The following is a 16,531-nucleotide window of genomic DNA, read 5'->3' as shown; positions in this document are numbered from 1 at the left end:
CAGTGCAGTGGCCAATCACAGTGGGGCGGGACAGGAGGGGGCATGCCCAGGGCAGACGGACAGCCGTACACACATACATACAGCAGACAGCCTGGAAATTATTATTCTAGATTACAACATTTTGTTTCATCATCCGTAAATACCCAGTCTCATTTGTTTTCTTTGAAAAAATTATTAAAGCATCAGCATTGATGATAGTCAATGAGATATAAGAATAAGTCTGAGCTGATGCAGAATTAAGTTTTCATTGCAAATGTATGCAGCTTGAAAACTGGCCAATCGAATCCCACCTCAACAACTTTAATTGGTCCATTTTGAAGCTGCATGGATTTGCATTAAAATTTGCACAATTCTGGATCAGCTCGTAATTATATGCATCTCATTGACCACCCATAATCAGCGCTAACATATCAGAATGGAAAACACACTAGAACTTAATTCAAAACTATTTATTATCTACTTTACAAAGCATCTACAAAAAGACTTATAGAACTACGCGGGAAAAAAACACATGAATCTCTTCTTCACATTCAAAGTTCTTCTTTCCCCTGCAAAAACAAATAAATGTTTTGTTAAGTAATAAATAACAAAATATTATAACAAGACATTCAGTAGTAATCGAAAGTTTGGAAACCGTTTTGGTTTTGCAGTAAAGTAAAACGTAAAAACGTGACCTGTATACACCGTAAACCAAGGTAATGAGAACTTAGTAATACATGTAAGTCAAAAACATTTAAGCCAACCCATGAAGAACATTACAAGTACAATTTGTGTACTTTTTTAATTATAAAATGCTGAAAGGTTAATTTAAAGAGAAGATAAAAATCATCTCCTAGGTTCTAGGAGATAACGCAGGAGAAAAAGTTAAAGGGACTCCGAGCAGTGCAGAAACTATGGAAAGATGCATATCATTTTATTTTAAAGCTCTTTTTTTCCTCTTTCCAATGAGATATAAACCGCTGCCCTACGCCTTTTAGTTTTCGCTATTTCCGCGATTGAACTTGCCGCGGCCGTGATTATTTGTAGGGAATTGTAGGGAAACAATTTAGGTGTCGCCAGAAAGAGGAGAAAGAGAGCTTTAAAATGATATCCATCTTTCCATAGTTATATTGTATTACACAGGGCGACTTTTTCTGCTGAATGGAGCTGCTGACACTGGGGAAAGTGTCGTCCTGTGTAATACAAGTAACTATTAAAGCTCTCTTTCTCCTCTTTCTGGCGACACCCAAATCGTCACTCTACGCCTTTTAGTTTTCTTTATTTTCGCGATTGAAATCGCGGCCGCGGCAATTTCAATCGCGAAAATAGCGAAAACTAAAAGGCGTAGGGCAGCGGTTTATATATCATTGGAAAGAGGAGAAAGAGAGCTTTAAAATGATATGCATCTTTCCATAGTTTCTGCACTGCTCGGAGTCCCTTTAATTGCATATGGGCACAGGTCTCTGGCTGCTGTCCAAGATGCTCCTGCTATTCCATCATCACTTACATATGATAGAAATTTGCCAGAAGGCTGTGAGCATAGAGCTGATCAACTGAACCCACCCCCCTGCTGCTGAGAGTCTATTTCTTTGTGGCCAGCACTGCAGCTACAGTTAGTTGAGCTTTTAATCAACAGAAACAGTGAAAGTTGCTGACCTTTCCGCCGAAGTCCCGACTCTTGGTTCGGAGTTTATTAAGCTGAGATTCGGCTATGTCAGCCCTTTCCTCAGCTTCATCCAGTTCATGCTGTAGCTTTCTTAGTTTTGCCAGGTTCGCATTGGTTAGCTCTTCCTGATATATAAAAAATGGAGAGAATTAAGTACATAGTGTGCCGAGGTGGTAATAGTGGTAATAATTTCAGCACACTTTGTCTGGAATACCTACCGATTCCTCTGCTTGCCTCTTGTAGGACTTGAGCTTCACTTGCAGCTTGTCAACCAGGTCCTGCAGTCGTAGGGCATTCTTCTTGTCTTCTTCCGACTAATCATGTAAAAGAAGTGGAAGGGTTACTCCCCTAATGGGTAACAATTCGTATAACTTATATCTTCACTACCCAAGTTTTTTTTCACCGTTGCATATAATCTTTCACCTTAAAGAGACTCTGTAACAACTCTGTTATATGATCTAATCTTCTCTCCTCTGTCGGGTCTGTCGGGCTCAGGCAGTCAGGCTGGAATGTGCTGTGGTGCTGGTGATTTGATAGAAGCTATACACACCCTCTCCAGGCCCCCTGCACACTCTGTATGACTCACACACTGAGCTACTCTCAGCCTATCACTTGCTATGTCTTTTGTTCACTGCATAAAAATGGCAATTACAAGCCAGGATTGCAGCAGGGAGAGGCATTATAAATCTGCACAAAGTAAGGCAGTAAACTTTATTGCTCCATTTGCACCCATTCAGTTTCACTGGGTTTATTGCAGTGAGGACTTCATACTACCGTGGGAATGCTTGCATTCATTATATGCAGCAGGTGGAAGGACATTAAATGAAAACTGTCAGTAATGCAAGGCTGCTTTCCCACAGAAGCATAAGAAGAGGTTCAGAGGAACTATGCCACAGTGATCACAGGTATGTCAGGGTAATGTCAATATGCAAACAATGAGAATGACAAATACAGATTCAGTAGAATATACTTAAAGGATATGTTAGGTGAACATTTTCTCCCAGTGTAGCCTCCCTGGCGGTAAGCCCGACCTGAGCTCGGGCTGTGATTACCATGTGCGCAGCGGGAAGCTCGTGCTCAGGTCGAGCTGTCAGAAATCCGCCGCCTGCTCTACTGAACTGGGTCCCGCGAGCGATCAGCGCTGCCAGCGGGACCCAGGCTTCTCCCCTAGAATCTCTCTTTTTTATTTTTTCGACCGCTGGGATCCCCAAGTCCCCTCTATTCTTCCAGGGGCCCGGCGGCTAATCAGTGCGTGGCGGCGGCGGGGGCTTCATGATGTCACGTGGCTGGGGTGGGGCTAATTTTTAAAGTGGTCCTGAAGATGTTCAGGTCCAAAACAATTGTAAAGGAAAGAAGTGATCGCCCTGTCTATCTGTATATGTATGTATGTATATATATGTATATATATATATATATATATATATATATATATATATATATATATATATATATATATATATATATATACATACACATATATATATATATATATATATATATATATATACATACACACATAAATACATACATACATACATACAGTACACACATATATATATATATATATATATATATATATATATACACATACGCACATACATTCATACATACATGTACCTGCATGTATATATATGCATATACATGAATGTATATATATATATATATATATATATATATATATATATATGTATATATATATATATATATATATATATATATATATATACACACACACACACACACACACACACACACACACACACACGTAGGTACATGTATGTACATGCTTGGACATGTATATATGTACATGTATGTGCATGCATGTACATACATGCACATACATACATACATACATGTATGTATGTACATACATACATGTACATACATGTATGTACGTACATGTACGTTCATGTATGTAAGTTCATGTATGTACGTATGCATGTACGTGTATGTATGTGTATGTATGTACATGTATGTATGTACATGTATATATAGAGTGAGTTTAGCCTCATTTGTCTCTAATCACAAGTTGTAATTTGATCTCTCCCGTGTCACCTGACTGCCATGGCAGAGATGGCAGAAAAGCTTATTTGAAAGCACAGGATGGTAACAATATAGCCATTTGGTTCCCAACTTCTTCTGAGCTAAGTGCTTCTGCCTTACTGTTACCAATTTTTGCCCTGATTTTGACTACTCTCTGCCTGCCTCCTGCACCGACCTCTGCCCTGATTTTGACTACTCTCTTATTTGTACAGTTTCAAAAATGTTAAGTGTCTTCATAAATTTAATCAATTCACAAAATTTGTGTTCTAGTCTTTTATTTATATGCAGAATATCTATCAGAATTTTATTCTGTCATATTTTGGTAAATTATGACTTACGACTTCGAGGCCGAAAATTCTAGAAAAAAAATGTACCGCTTTTGACTCCTAATTCCAGACAGAAATGCACCGCCAGGGAGGTTAACTTACCTAGGTCTTCTTCTTGCCCCCTGTAGGCATTCTGGTCCCTCTCCATATTCCACTCTCATCCCTACAGTAACTGTAGGCCTTGGAAATGTGGCCAACTTTGTCAGTCATGAACCACTGCGCATGCATGGCCCCGGCATGTTTACCCATGCATGCATGGCCCTCAGAAAGATCTTCGATCGTGCACCCATTGTCGGGAGCATCATGCACAAGTGAAGAACACTCCAAGCTATGGTAGCGCGATTAAGAAGGCGCATGGCTTGGGAGCCCCGCATGCAGTTTTCTAACGGCTACATCTGATGCAGGGATGAGAGCGGAACAGTGGCGTGGGACCAGAATGACCACAGGGGGCCAGAAGAAGCCCTAAATAAGTTAAACTGGGGGAATGTTTTTCACTTTACATTTCCTTTAAGGTGTTCCAATACACCAAATGTAATCACAATATTGCAAGGATATGATTTTGCAAAAAAAAAAAAAAAAAAAGTCAAGAACTATTGCAGAAAAAAATCCATTTTTTTTTATTAGTACAGAACTTTATATGTATGTTTGAAAATTGGTACTAATAAAAGGTTTCTTGACTTTTTTGCTGAACAATATATTTGCAATATGATGACAGGGTAATGTGGCAAGAATAAATATTTGTAATATATTTTGATGCTTTGATAAGAATTGTTTTTAGTTGTATTTGTTTTGTAAGATATGCTGTAAGCATGGTGCTTTATATAATAAGATTAAAGGGGCACTACAGCGAAAAACTGTAAAATTTAAAATATGTGCAAACATATACAAATAAGAAGTACATTTACAGAGTAAAATGAGCCATAAATTACTTTTCTCCTATGTTGCTGTCACTTACAGTAGGCAGTAGAAATCTGACAGAAGTGACAGGTTTTGGACTAGTCCATCTCTTCATAGGGGATTCTCAGCAAGGCTTTTATTCTTTAAAAAGACATTCCCGAAAAAGGATTTAAAGGGACTCCGAGCTCATCTAAAAAATAAAAGTTGTACTCACCCGGGGCTTTTTCCAGCCCAGTGCTGGTCGGGAGGTCCCACGACAGCGTCCTGGCTCCTCTCCTACTCCCCGCTCCGGAATGGCTGACCGGCCGCAGCCCGGGCGACACTCGGCCGAGTGTCGGGCTGCTCCTTCCGCGTATGACATGGCTGACGTCACACGCCGGCCGCCTCGCGTCATCACGGCGGCCGGCGTGAAAGTACTGCGCATGCGCGATTAAAGCGCGCATGCGCGGTACTGCCACGCCGGCCGCCGTGATGACGCGAGGCAGCCGGCGTGTGACGTCAGCCACGTCATACGCAGAAGGAGCAGCCCGACACTCGGCCGAGTGTCGCCCGGGCTGTGGCCGGTCAGCCATTCCGGAGCGGGGAGTAGGAGAGGAGCCAGGACGCCGTCGTGGGACCTCCCGACCAGCACTGGGCTGGAAAAAGCCCTGGGTGAGTACAACTTTTATTTTTTAGATGAGCTCGGAGTCCCTTTAAACATTGATGCTGGCCAGCTTCCCTGCTCCCTACACAGTTTTTGGCAGTTGGACAGAGCAACTGCCATTCATCAACTGCTTTTGAAAATAAATATATCCCTGAGAATCACCTATACAGAGATGGACTAGTCCAAAACCTGTCACTTCTGTCAGATTTCTACTACCTACTGTAAGTGACAGCGACATAGGAGAAAAGTAATTTATGGCTCATTTTATTTTTCTCATTTAGATGTACTTCTTATTTGTATATGTTTGCACATATTTTAAATTTTACAATTTTTCGCTGTAGTGCCCCTTTAACCACTTAAGCCCAACTGGACGAGATTTCTCGTCCAGTTGGGCTGCGCGCACTCCCGCGGGTCGCGCGCGCTCCCGCGGGCCCCCCCGTGCGCGCCCCCGCTGCGGGCCGCTATCCCACCGATCAGTGAAAGGGATTATAAATCCCTTTCGCTGATCGGACCCCCCCGGAGAAAAGCCGACAGCATCTCTTCAGATGCTGCGGCTTTTCTGAGCTCTGGGCTCCTTTCTTCTGCCTGGGAGCGAGATCGATCGCTCCCAGGACTTTTTGATTCTGGCCATCTTGTGGCCAAATAGCTAATTACACCCAAAAAAAAAATAGTTTTCAAACTAAACATATACATATATTAAAAAAAAACCCTGTTTACCTCCCACACCAAAAAATACCCACATACAAGTTTACATTAAAAAAAAAAAAAAATTACAATAAAAAAAACAAAAAAAAAACATAAATAGTTACCTAAGGGTCTGAACTTTTTAAATATGCATGTCAAAGGAGTATATCAATATGATTTAATAAATTATGGGCTTCTAAACAGTGATGGACGCAAAACGGAAAAAATGCACCTTTATTTCCAAATAAAATATTGTCGCCATACATTGTGATAGGGACATAATTTTAACGGTGAAATACCCGGGGCATATGGGCAAATACAATACGTGAGTTTTATTTATGGAGGCATGTATTATTTTAAAACTATAATGGCTGAAAACTGAGAAATAATGAATTTTTTCCATTTTTTTCTTATTCTTCCTGTTAAAATGCATTTACAGTAAAGTGGCTCTTAGCAAAATATACCACCCACAGAAAGCCTAATTGGTGGCGGAAAAAACAAGATATAGATCAATTAATTGTGATGAGTAGTGATAAAGTTATTGGCAAATGAATGGGGGGTGAAAGTTGTTCGGATGTAAAAAAATTTCAACCCTTCGGGCTTAAGTGGTTAAAGTTATCAAAGTCCACAAAAACAAAACAAAACATATTAAGGCTTTTAAAACCATACAATTGATTTTCTATAGGCCCAGAAGAAGACATTGGGGCAAGATCATGGACAAGTCACCTCCATATGTGTTGACATGGTGGACTGTGGTTGAAAGTCCCCAAAAAATTACGTACAGTAGCTTCATCTAGACCAGGGGTAGGGAACCTTTTTGGCCGAGAGAGCCATAAACACGACATATTTTAAAATGAAATTCTGTGAGAGCCATACAATATGTTTAAAACTAAATACAAGGTAATGTGTACATTTTATGCAAAACAAACACTTTTTAAAGTACAATAAGTGTCTGCATTCTTTAATAACGTTGTTATGCAGTTGCTAATGGTTAGGATTAGGTTGTGAACTCCTGGGCAGGGGGAGATGGCTAGGGGTGGTGGGTTGGGAAGGCCGGTCAGGGGACAGGGGCGAAACTAGAAATCACTGGGCCCCCCCTGCGAAAATGTGGATGGGGCTCCCCCATAGGTGCCAAATAATCATAATGGGGCAGCGGTTCGCCATAAAGTAATTCTAATGCAGCAATGTTTCACCAGAAATTAATCGTAAAGTGGGGAGCATTTCACCATAAAATAATCGTACACTGGCCAGCATTCACCAGTAAATAATGGGAGCGGCAGGTCAGGGTGCGGAGAGGTAGGTCAAGGTGCTGGGTGGGCAGGTGATATTGCTTGGTGGGTGGACAGATGAGGTGCACAATAGTCCACATGGTGGAGGGCCGGCTGGCCACAAAATGCAATCTCATTGGCAGACGATTTCCCCACAAATGCAATCTCATTGGCAGACAATTTCCCCACAAATGCAATCTCATTGGCAGACAATTTCCCCACAAGTGCAATCTCATTGGCAGACTATTTCCCCACAAGTGCAATCTCATTGGCAGACGTTTTCCCCACAAGTGCAATCTCATTGGCAGACGTTTTCCCCACAAGTGCAATCTCATTGGCAGACGTTTTCCCCACAAGTGCAATCTCATTGGCAGACGTTTTCCCCACAAGTGCAATCTCATTGGCAGACAATTTCCCCACAAATGCAATCTCATTGGCAGACAATTTCCCCACAAATGCAATCTCATTGGCAGACAATTTCCCCACAAGTGCAATCTCATTGGCAGACTATTTCCCCACAAGTGCAATCTCATTGGCAGACGTTTTCCCCACAAGTGCAATCTCATTGGCAGACGATTTCCCCACAAGTGCAATCTCATTGGCAGACGATTTCCCCACAAATGCAATCTCATTGGCAGACAATTTCCCCACAAGTGCAATCTCATTGGCAGATGATTTCCCCACAAGTGCAATCTCATTGACAGACAATTTCCCCACAAATGCAATCTCATTGGCAAACTATTTCCCCACAAATGCAATTTCATTGGCAGATGCAATCTCATTGGCAGACGATTTCCCCACAAATGCAATCTCATTGGCAGACAATTTCCCCACAAGTGCAATCTCATTGGCAGACGATTTCCCCACAAGTACAATCTCATTAGCAGACAATTTCCCCACAAGTGCAATCTCATTGGCAGACGATTTCCCCACAAATGCAATCTCATTGGCAGACGCTTTCCCCACAAATGCAATCTCAATTGGCAGACTATTTCCCCACAAATGCAATCTCATTGGCAGACAATTTCCCTACAAATGCAATCTCATTGGCAGACGATTTCCCCACAAATGCCTATCCTATCTCATTGGCAGACGATTTCCCCACAAATGAATTTACCAGACTGGAGTGACCTCCTGGACCTGTCCTGGAGTGACTGCGGCGGCTCCTGCGGCGGCGGCGACGGCTGCTGCTGGCTTGTGCGCTCCGGAGCAGTACCTATGGGTGCGGCTGCCTCCGGGTCGCACGTCGTGGGGTCGGCTCCTCCCCCCGCCAAGCTGCCTCAGTTCCCGCCGGCTGCGCCGATGTGTCACACGTAACGTGTGACATCACACAGGCAGCGCCAGCATCAGCGCAATTACAAACACCCGGCATGGAGGAGGGGGGCGGGGCGGCGGCGCAGATTACCGGCATGGAGGAGGGGGGTGGGGCGGCGGCGCAGATTACAGCGGGGCAGATTACTAAACACAGGCTCTCTGGCCGCTCTGTCACCCGTCTTTTAGCGAGCCAGAGAGCCATACGCAGGCATGAAAAGAGCCATATATGGCTCGCGAGCCATAGGTTCCCGACCCCTGATCTAGACTCTTTTTGTGTTTCAGGAGATCATTTTGTGACTCTTGTGGCTACAAGGGCATAAAGAGATAATCTGACTCTTATGGAGAAACTTCCTCAGTTTAATAAAGCGAAGGAAATACCCAGATACTTGTATTTAGTTTTAAAAATGAGCCAGACTTTTTGTTGGCTGCAGACTAGTAAGTGGATTATCTGCACGTATAAGTGTCTGGTTGTTTCCCTTAATGTCATTAGAACTGATGATGCTTCTAGTAAGACTGGCAGAACATCTTCTAGTACAAAATAAATGTTCAGTTGCACTGATAGTAGTCTAAAAAAAAAAACTAAGACATGGCTCAAAGAAATCCTTTGCCAAATATGTAATAGAGCCCTCTTTGCATTATTCTTTAATACCATTTACTTTCAATTTAGATAGAGTTCAGTTGGGTGGGAGCCTCTACAAGGTTTCACCACTTCTCGTTTTACCACTGGGAAGTTTCCTTCTCACTTTTTGATTTTGGTGACCCAATTACTGGAACAGGAGGAATATATAATCTCACACTGGGGTAGAGACAGCAATAAAATACTAACAGTGGTGTGTTTGTTCCCAGTAAGGAGATTTCAAGTAACTTCCTTTTCTCGGTAACCTTGTGAGACACAATCTTTCTGCATGGAACTTGAACAGGAAGAAAAATCTGACACATGTTGCAAATCCTTCCTCTCATTCATAGCCAAAATAAAAAGTTTTGCCCTGAGAAACCTGAAGTGTTACTGCTGAATTATTTTTATTCTTTTTAACCGATTGGGAGCTGTGCTTGTCCTTTGCTTCTGGAAGAGCTTCAGCCTCACAGAATATTGTGCTGGAGGTAAGACTTACTGTGCAGCCTGATCTCTTCCGTACTGCTGCTGTCTGCACTTACCAATGATGCTCTACAGAGCTTCCCAGGATTTGGTGGACTTCCTGGTTTAAAATTGAAAACATTTTCCCTCTTACCCATTGTCACACTGATGCCCACCCTAGCCACACTTCCACACTCATCCTTCCTTAACTATATACCTTCCATCTTTAACTACTGTTGACCACATCCTACCACTGCCCAGCCCTATTTTAGTCTGGTTTTTGCACCAATCCAAAGGCCAGGCAGTGGGGAGGAGAGGGGCAGTAATAGTTTAGTCCCTAACTGGGTTCTAATCCAGGCATCTTTCCAGTGGAGACACTTGAAGACCTCTGCAGTATATCAAGTCCTCACACTTACCTGGTAGAACACTTCTTTAAGCTTGCGCTCCACTTTGCGGTAAGACTTTGTGTTTTCGGAGCTCTGTCTCTGTTCTGCCTCCAGTTCATTCTCCAGTTCACGTACCTGCAAGAGTCAGTGGACCATAAGGCTCTGTAAAAATCATTTGTAAATTCAACATGGCAGACAATGTTAACGACCTTTATAGAGTTAAGCCCAGACATAGCCTTAGGTTGTTCATTGTGGAATTAGGGAATTAACAGTTTGTTAACAATTTCAGTGCAGTACTGGGCATTCTGGTCCAGCTCTTATCACTACAAGGCAATTTGCTACTGCCTACTAATGTTGTAAAAGCTGGCATTACTGCCTGTGGATTATGTTACAAATAGTGATACTACTTGCTAATGATGTTTGAACTAGAGCTACTGCCTGTGAATGATCTGTGCAAACTCCAATCCTTGGGCTTAGGCCCACATTACTAGATTACAGAGCAGAGGATTGTTTACTTTTTCCATTGGTATAGCTCAGCTTCTACTGTAATATTCTAAGCAAGTGTATTGGTGAATGCTTCAAGATGACTTGAGATTCATGGTGGTGTAATTTGTTTTGTAATAAAAACTATTGTGTTTCCACAGATTTTTGGATTACATCCTGCTTACCCTAGCTTCCAGTTTCTGGAGCTGCTTCTTTCCGCCTTTCAAAGCCAACTGTTCAGCTTCATCAAGCCTATTTTGAAGGTCCTTCACCGTTTGTTCCATGTTCTTCTTCATCCTTTCCAGGTGAGCACTTGTGTCTTGCTCCTTCTTCAGCTCTTCTGCCATCATAGCTGCCTTAATGATGGAGAACACAAGAAAGTGTCTAACAACCCAGGTGGACAGCCACTACTGTGTGAGGCCAACATAGTTTTACCAAATCAATCAATGTTGGGAGTAGGTAAGAAGAGCAAAATGAATGGTATATGTACAAACGTGAGTATAAGGTAAATTATAACTCTAATTCCTTCAAAAATCTCACAACATTTAAAGGGGCACTATAGTGAAAACTAGGCTACTGGGATAACCCTGGTAGCAAGTACCTAATATAAGGAGCATCAGATACTAAGCAGTTTATTTTTTTATTTTTCTGCTTGAAAGGTTAGAGAGCATATGCAGAGATCACATTTCAAACTATGCGACGTGTCCTCCTCCCTCTGCTGATTCAGGCTGTGCTGTACCAGTATTTCTCCCTGCTGACACTGTATGGGAGATGCAGGCTGTTTAGCGAGTGCTGGGGAAGATCATAGCACTGGCAGCAAATGAAGCTCAGCCCAGTGTAAACAAGTAATTTATCTGATTTTTTTATTTATGATCTTCCCCAGCACTCGCTGAGCAGCCTCAGCCTACATTCCAATGTCCTGTACAGATTCAGCAGGGAGAGCTGTTACAGTGCAGCAGAGGGGTAGGACATGCAGGATCTATGCATATGCTGCCTAAAAAATTTCAAACAGACATTTAAAAAAAATGCTTAAAGAGACTCCGTAACAAAAATTTCATCCGTTTTTCTTCCATCCTACAAGTTCCAAAATCTATTCTAATGTGTTCTGGCTTACTGCAGCACGTTCTACTATCACCATCTCTGTAATAAATCAACTTATCTCTCTCCTGTCAGACTTGTCGGCCTGTGTCTGGAAGGCTGCCAAGTTCTTCAGTGTTGTGGTTCTGTGATGCATCCCCCCCCTCCAGGCCCTCTCTGCACACTGCCTGTGTATTATTTAGATTAGTGCAGCTTCTCTCTGCTCTATTATCTTTTACAAGCTGGATAAATCCTCCTCTGAGCTGGCTGGGCTTTCACATACTGAGGAATTACATACAGGCAGAGCTGTCTGCACTCTGCAGGAAGAAAAAGCCTGACACTTCAGTGGAAGATAGCTGCAGGGGGAAAGAAACACACAAATGATCTCTTGAGATTCAAAAGGAAAGCTGTATACAGCCTGCTTGTGTATGGATGTATTTTCTATGTGTGGACATACTGTACATCAACCTACTTCCTGTTTTGGTGGCCATTTTGTTTGTTTATAAACAAACTTTTTAAAACTATTTTTAACCACTTTTAATGCGGCGGTTAGCAGCGAAATTGTGACAGAGGGTAATAGGAGATGTCCCCTAACGCACTGGTATGTTTACTTTTGTGCGATTTTAACAATACAGATTCTCTTTAATATCTGATCCTCCTAGTATTAGGTACATGCTACCAGGATTATCCCAGTAGCCTAATTTTTGCCATAGTGCCCCTTTAAGTAAGACTCTCAAGAGCTGAAGACTTTGCAAAGATATGGAGGCCTTTTCACAACATGATTCAACACATAATTAAGAATTCGTGTAACTTTTGAGTAAATATTATGAAAAACAATCTTACATCTGTGATGGCTTTCTTTGCTTTCTCCTCTGCATTACGAAGCTCCTGAATGGAATCTTCCACCTCAGCCTGGAGTTGAGTCACATCGCTTTCCAACTTCTTCTTGGCGTTTATTAGACCTGTGTTCTAAATAGGCCAACAGATGTATGTTACTGGAACTCTGCAGGCAAGCCAGTAAAATATATGGATATAGACGTTTGTAAGATTGCCCAAAAACTGCTCAGATTTTTGCATGTGCGACCAAAATGCCAGGATGAAAGAAAACAATTTTAAGGTAGGTAGGTAAGAGATATTCTTGTTAAATCACTTACATTTGTGGTGTTTTTGATTTTTTTGAAATCATTTGGTGCTGATCAACTTGCTTGTTTTTATTTCATACTTTAGAACAGTGTTTCACAACATTTTATTGATATGTACCCCTTTTAAAACCCTGTACACACAAAGTACCCCCTGGCATAGTAAACATTATCACAAGTACCCCTTGACAAATATATATTTAATCGTAGTACATTATAATTGGTTCTAAACAATTTCCAAGCATTTACTATTGCTTTTAATTAGCTAAAATACTGATTTGGTGTTGTTTTAAATAAGATTTATCATTTTCTAAAACTCTAAATTTGTTATTCTTGGTTAAGTATATCAAGCCCGAGTACCCCCTGGAACCATCAGAAGTACCCCCTGGGTTACGCGTACCGCATGTTGAGAACCTATGCTTTATATGACACTTAAACAGGTGAAAGCTAACTATACCACCAAAAGCGTTCATATAAAAATAAAAACGTAAAACTGAATCTTGGCAGCATATTTTGACTTGGGGAAAGAACAAAGCAATAGGAAATGGAAATAATTGTTTGCAAGACACAGACGATTATTATAATGGTAGGTAACACAAAATTGTGAATTACCATTAAAACATTAAACACAGCATAAAACGTTAGCACCGAGGTGGTGCGGGGAGGGGGCAGATGGAACACAGAGACATGTTTTCTGCCTCATGACATGCCTCTGTTTCCCCACACTACCGCTCTCTGCCCCCCCACCGCTGCGCTATAGCCCCCGCCTAATTGGCGACTATATTTGTCGCTATTTTGGAGGGTAATGGGAGGAGAGGGTTTTCCTGCTCAAAACGCCCACTGGGCATTGTTGCAGGCTTTCCAGAGCTGCCATTGGGTAGCTCTCTCTCCCTGGCTGCGCCCCCTGTCGCTCCCCTCTCTTCCTGCGCGCTGAGAGAGAATCTCTCTCTACATCGAGCATCATGACCCCAGAGGTCACTGAAAGTGAAAGTACCATGCTGTAGTGGAACACTGTTATAATTTTTTCCGTAGCAATCTTATCAATTAGCTTCTGAGTGAGGTCGTGGAAGTTTGATCATTAACCCTTCCAATAACTTTAAAACAGTCATATAATTGATTACTGTTAGGGCCCTTTTACACTTAATCAGTTGGTATGTGTTAGTGTGCATTAGTATACGTTAGTGCGCGTTGGAACGCGTTTTTTCCATAGCAGTGCATTGGGAAAAAGATTTCAGTTAAAACGCGTTAGTGTGAACGGTGCCATAGGAAACCATGGTCATTACTTTGAAAATCAGTTTTCTTTCAGTTATATAGATGTAGTAAGGTGAAGCGCTCTACACTAAATACACATTCAATGCATAAAATGCACGCCAAAAACGAGCATATGTCTGGTCAAGGTGCCAGACTCAAATCCAGTTTCAACCAATCACCCCTGCACCACTCGTGCTCCACGCGTGTATCCCATAAGTATCCACACACGCGTGGAGCACGAGTGGTGCAGGGGTGATTGGTTGAAACTGGATTACGCTATGTCATTCCTGTGTTTCTGAGTGCTACTTAGGAAGAAGCAGATCGGATTACGAGGAGGTGTACTTCAGATTGTGCCTGTTTGCTGATCTGTGAATTAATCAGCCACTTCTGCTGGTAAGGGTATTTCAGCCAAGTCAATGAGGAGACAGTTCTGATTAAGAAGGAGTAGTGGACTGTTTGGGGATAAAACGTTTCCTATGAATTTTGGTCTTTGCTGAATAGGAGTTTTCGCTAGGTTCTCGTGAGGACTATCTAAAGCAGGGGTCTCAAACTCGCGGCCCTCGGGCCATTTGCGGCCCTCGATACAATATTTTGTGGCCCTCGCTGGCAAAAGCTTCCTTATAGTTCACTTAAGTGCTCCCAAGTAACCTGCCACATCCCCGCCGCTAAACGAGGGCTGCAGAGCAAATCGCCCGGGGGGCAATCTGACGGCATTTCCTGGAAGGGGCAGAGCTTTCAGCCTCTCCCCGCCCCTCTCTGTGAAGGAAGAGTGAGAGATGCGGGCAGAGGCGGCGATGCGCCGCAATTCTGAAATTCCTTATGCGGCCCAGCCTCATCCTGACTTTGCCTCCTGTGGCCCCCCAGGTAAATTGAGTTTGAGACCCCCGATCTAAAGCATATGTATATATGTACTTTCACTTTTTGCCTCAGGTTCTCTTAGAGGACTACTTAAATCATATGCACATATGTATCTTTTTTACAGGTGGACTTTACATTTTTAATTGTTGTTATGAATGTTAATGTTATAGGGGTGGCACACATTTGAGTCTGGCACCTTGACCAGACATATGCTTGTTTTTGGCGTGCATTTTATGCATTGAATGTGTATGTGGTGTAGAGCGCTTCACCTTACTACATCTATATTTATTAGGGAGGTAATACCCCCCATGGTGCAGTGATCCACCACATTACACAATATCTTTATACTACTGTTTAAAGTAGAGGTCTACACTAGAGGAGCGCCAAGGCCACCTTTTGTGTTTAATTTCTTTCAGTTATAACTGAGAGCAACTGATTAAGTGTAAAAGGGGCCTAATTCTTATGCTGTGTTAAATGTTATAGACCGGGGGTTAAATTTGAGTTCCATACCACTATACTGTATTATGTAGAGAATACTAGTTATAATGCAGTCTGTTGTCAGAGCAGTCTGTTGAAATTCATTAAACTTTTCCAGCAAAGTTGCTTGTGGGGACATACTGCATTTTATAATGTGCACACACTTGGCAGGTAGACTAACAGCTATCATATCAGAATCAGAATCAAAATCAATTTTATTTCGCCAAGTAAGTTTGCACCTACAAGGAATTTGTCTTGGCAGTTGCTTAACAAACACAACCACAAACAAAAACAATACAAGGGCAGACAATATACCTGGCTGTGTAGCAGTTGCACCCTCTCTGTAACATCCAGAAGTTCTTGCTCTGCCACTTTTCTAATTTTTTCTGTCTGTTCGAGAGCCGTTCGTAGCTCTTCAATTTCTGTCTGCTGCAAAAGATTTCTTCGTTCGGCCAAAGCCAGATGCTCTTTTAGGTCATCATTGGCACGACCCAATTCATCTAGCTGAATTTGTAGGTCCTGCCAGAGAAATCCTTATTATTAATGAATCCATCATTTTTACAAGGAAAACGAGTATATCTGAAGAAACCACTGACCTTCAACTGGGCCTGTACGTTCTTCAGCTGCTTCTGACTCTCAGCCAGCTGCCGGTTGGCATGACCAAGCTGCATCTCCAGCTCATTCAGGTCTCCTTCCATTTTCTTCTTAGCTCTTAAGGCATCGTTTCTGCTCCGGATCTCAGATTCCAGAGTGCTATTCAAGGCATCGATGGTCCTCTGGCTGTTGCGCTTCAACTGGTCCATCTCTTCATCCTTTTCAGCCAGTTTCCTGTCCACTTCCGACTTTATCTGATTCAGCTCCAGCTGTATACGAAGAGTTTTTGCCCCTTCATGTTCTAGACTTCCCTGAGTAGAGAAATTCATAATCTTAATATTGTTGGATAAATACAATAAAGACTGATATGC

At 42.2% G+C, this 16,531-nt stretch overlaps 1 protein-coding gene and 1 long non-coding RNA gene across 3 annotated transcripts in view; one reads left to right on the top strand and one right to left on the bottom strand.

Moving 5' to 3' along the window:
* Positions 1-434: 434 nt before the first annotated feature.
* Positions 435-16,531, bottom strand: part of LOC137542189 (myosin-1B-like) — a 235,943-nt gene continuing 219,846 nt past the window's right edge. For both annotated transcript variants that reach the window (XM_068263917.1, XM_068263918.1), the window contains exons 34-41: positions 16,163-16,471; positions 15,882-16,085; positions 12,685-12,810; positions 10,950-11,120; positions 10,312-10,416; positions 1,864-1,959; positions 1,636-1,770; positions 435-548 (exon numbers count right to left, since the gene is read on the bottom strand). In XM_068263917.1, the coding sequence (XP_068120018.1) occupies positions 531-548; positions 1,636-1,770; positions 1,864-1,959; positions 10,312-10,416; positions 10,950-11,120; positions 12,685-12,810; positions 15,882-16,085; positions 16,163-16,471 (1,164 nt within the window). In that variant the 3' untranslated portion in view covers positions 435-530. The remainder of the gene's footprint in view (positions 549-1,635; positions 1,771-1,863; positions 1,960-10,311; positions 10,417-10,949; positions 11,121-12,684; positions 12,811-15,881; positions 16,086-16,162; positions 16,472-16,531) is intronic.
* LOC137542193 (uncharacterized) lies at positions 5,690-16,470 on the top strand. The gene is made up of 4 exons (XR_011025378.1): positions 5,690-5,775; positions 10,926-11,069; positions 12,727-12,958; positions 16,132-16,470. It is a non-coding gene; the product is annotated as an uncharacterized lncRNA (long non-coding RNA).

This window comes from Hyperolius riggenbachi, chromosome 12 (assembly GCF_040937935.1).
Source record: "Hyperolius riggenbachi isolate aHypRig1 chromosome 12, aHypRig1.pri, whole genome shotgun sequence".
Lineage (NCBI taxonomy): Eukaryota > Metazoa > Chordata > Amphibia > Anura > Hyperoliidae > Hyperolius > Hyperolius riggenbachi.
The sequence above is the reverse complement of the archived record's forward strand: the minus strand, read 5'-3'. Positions and strand labels throughout refer to the sequence as shown.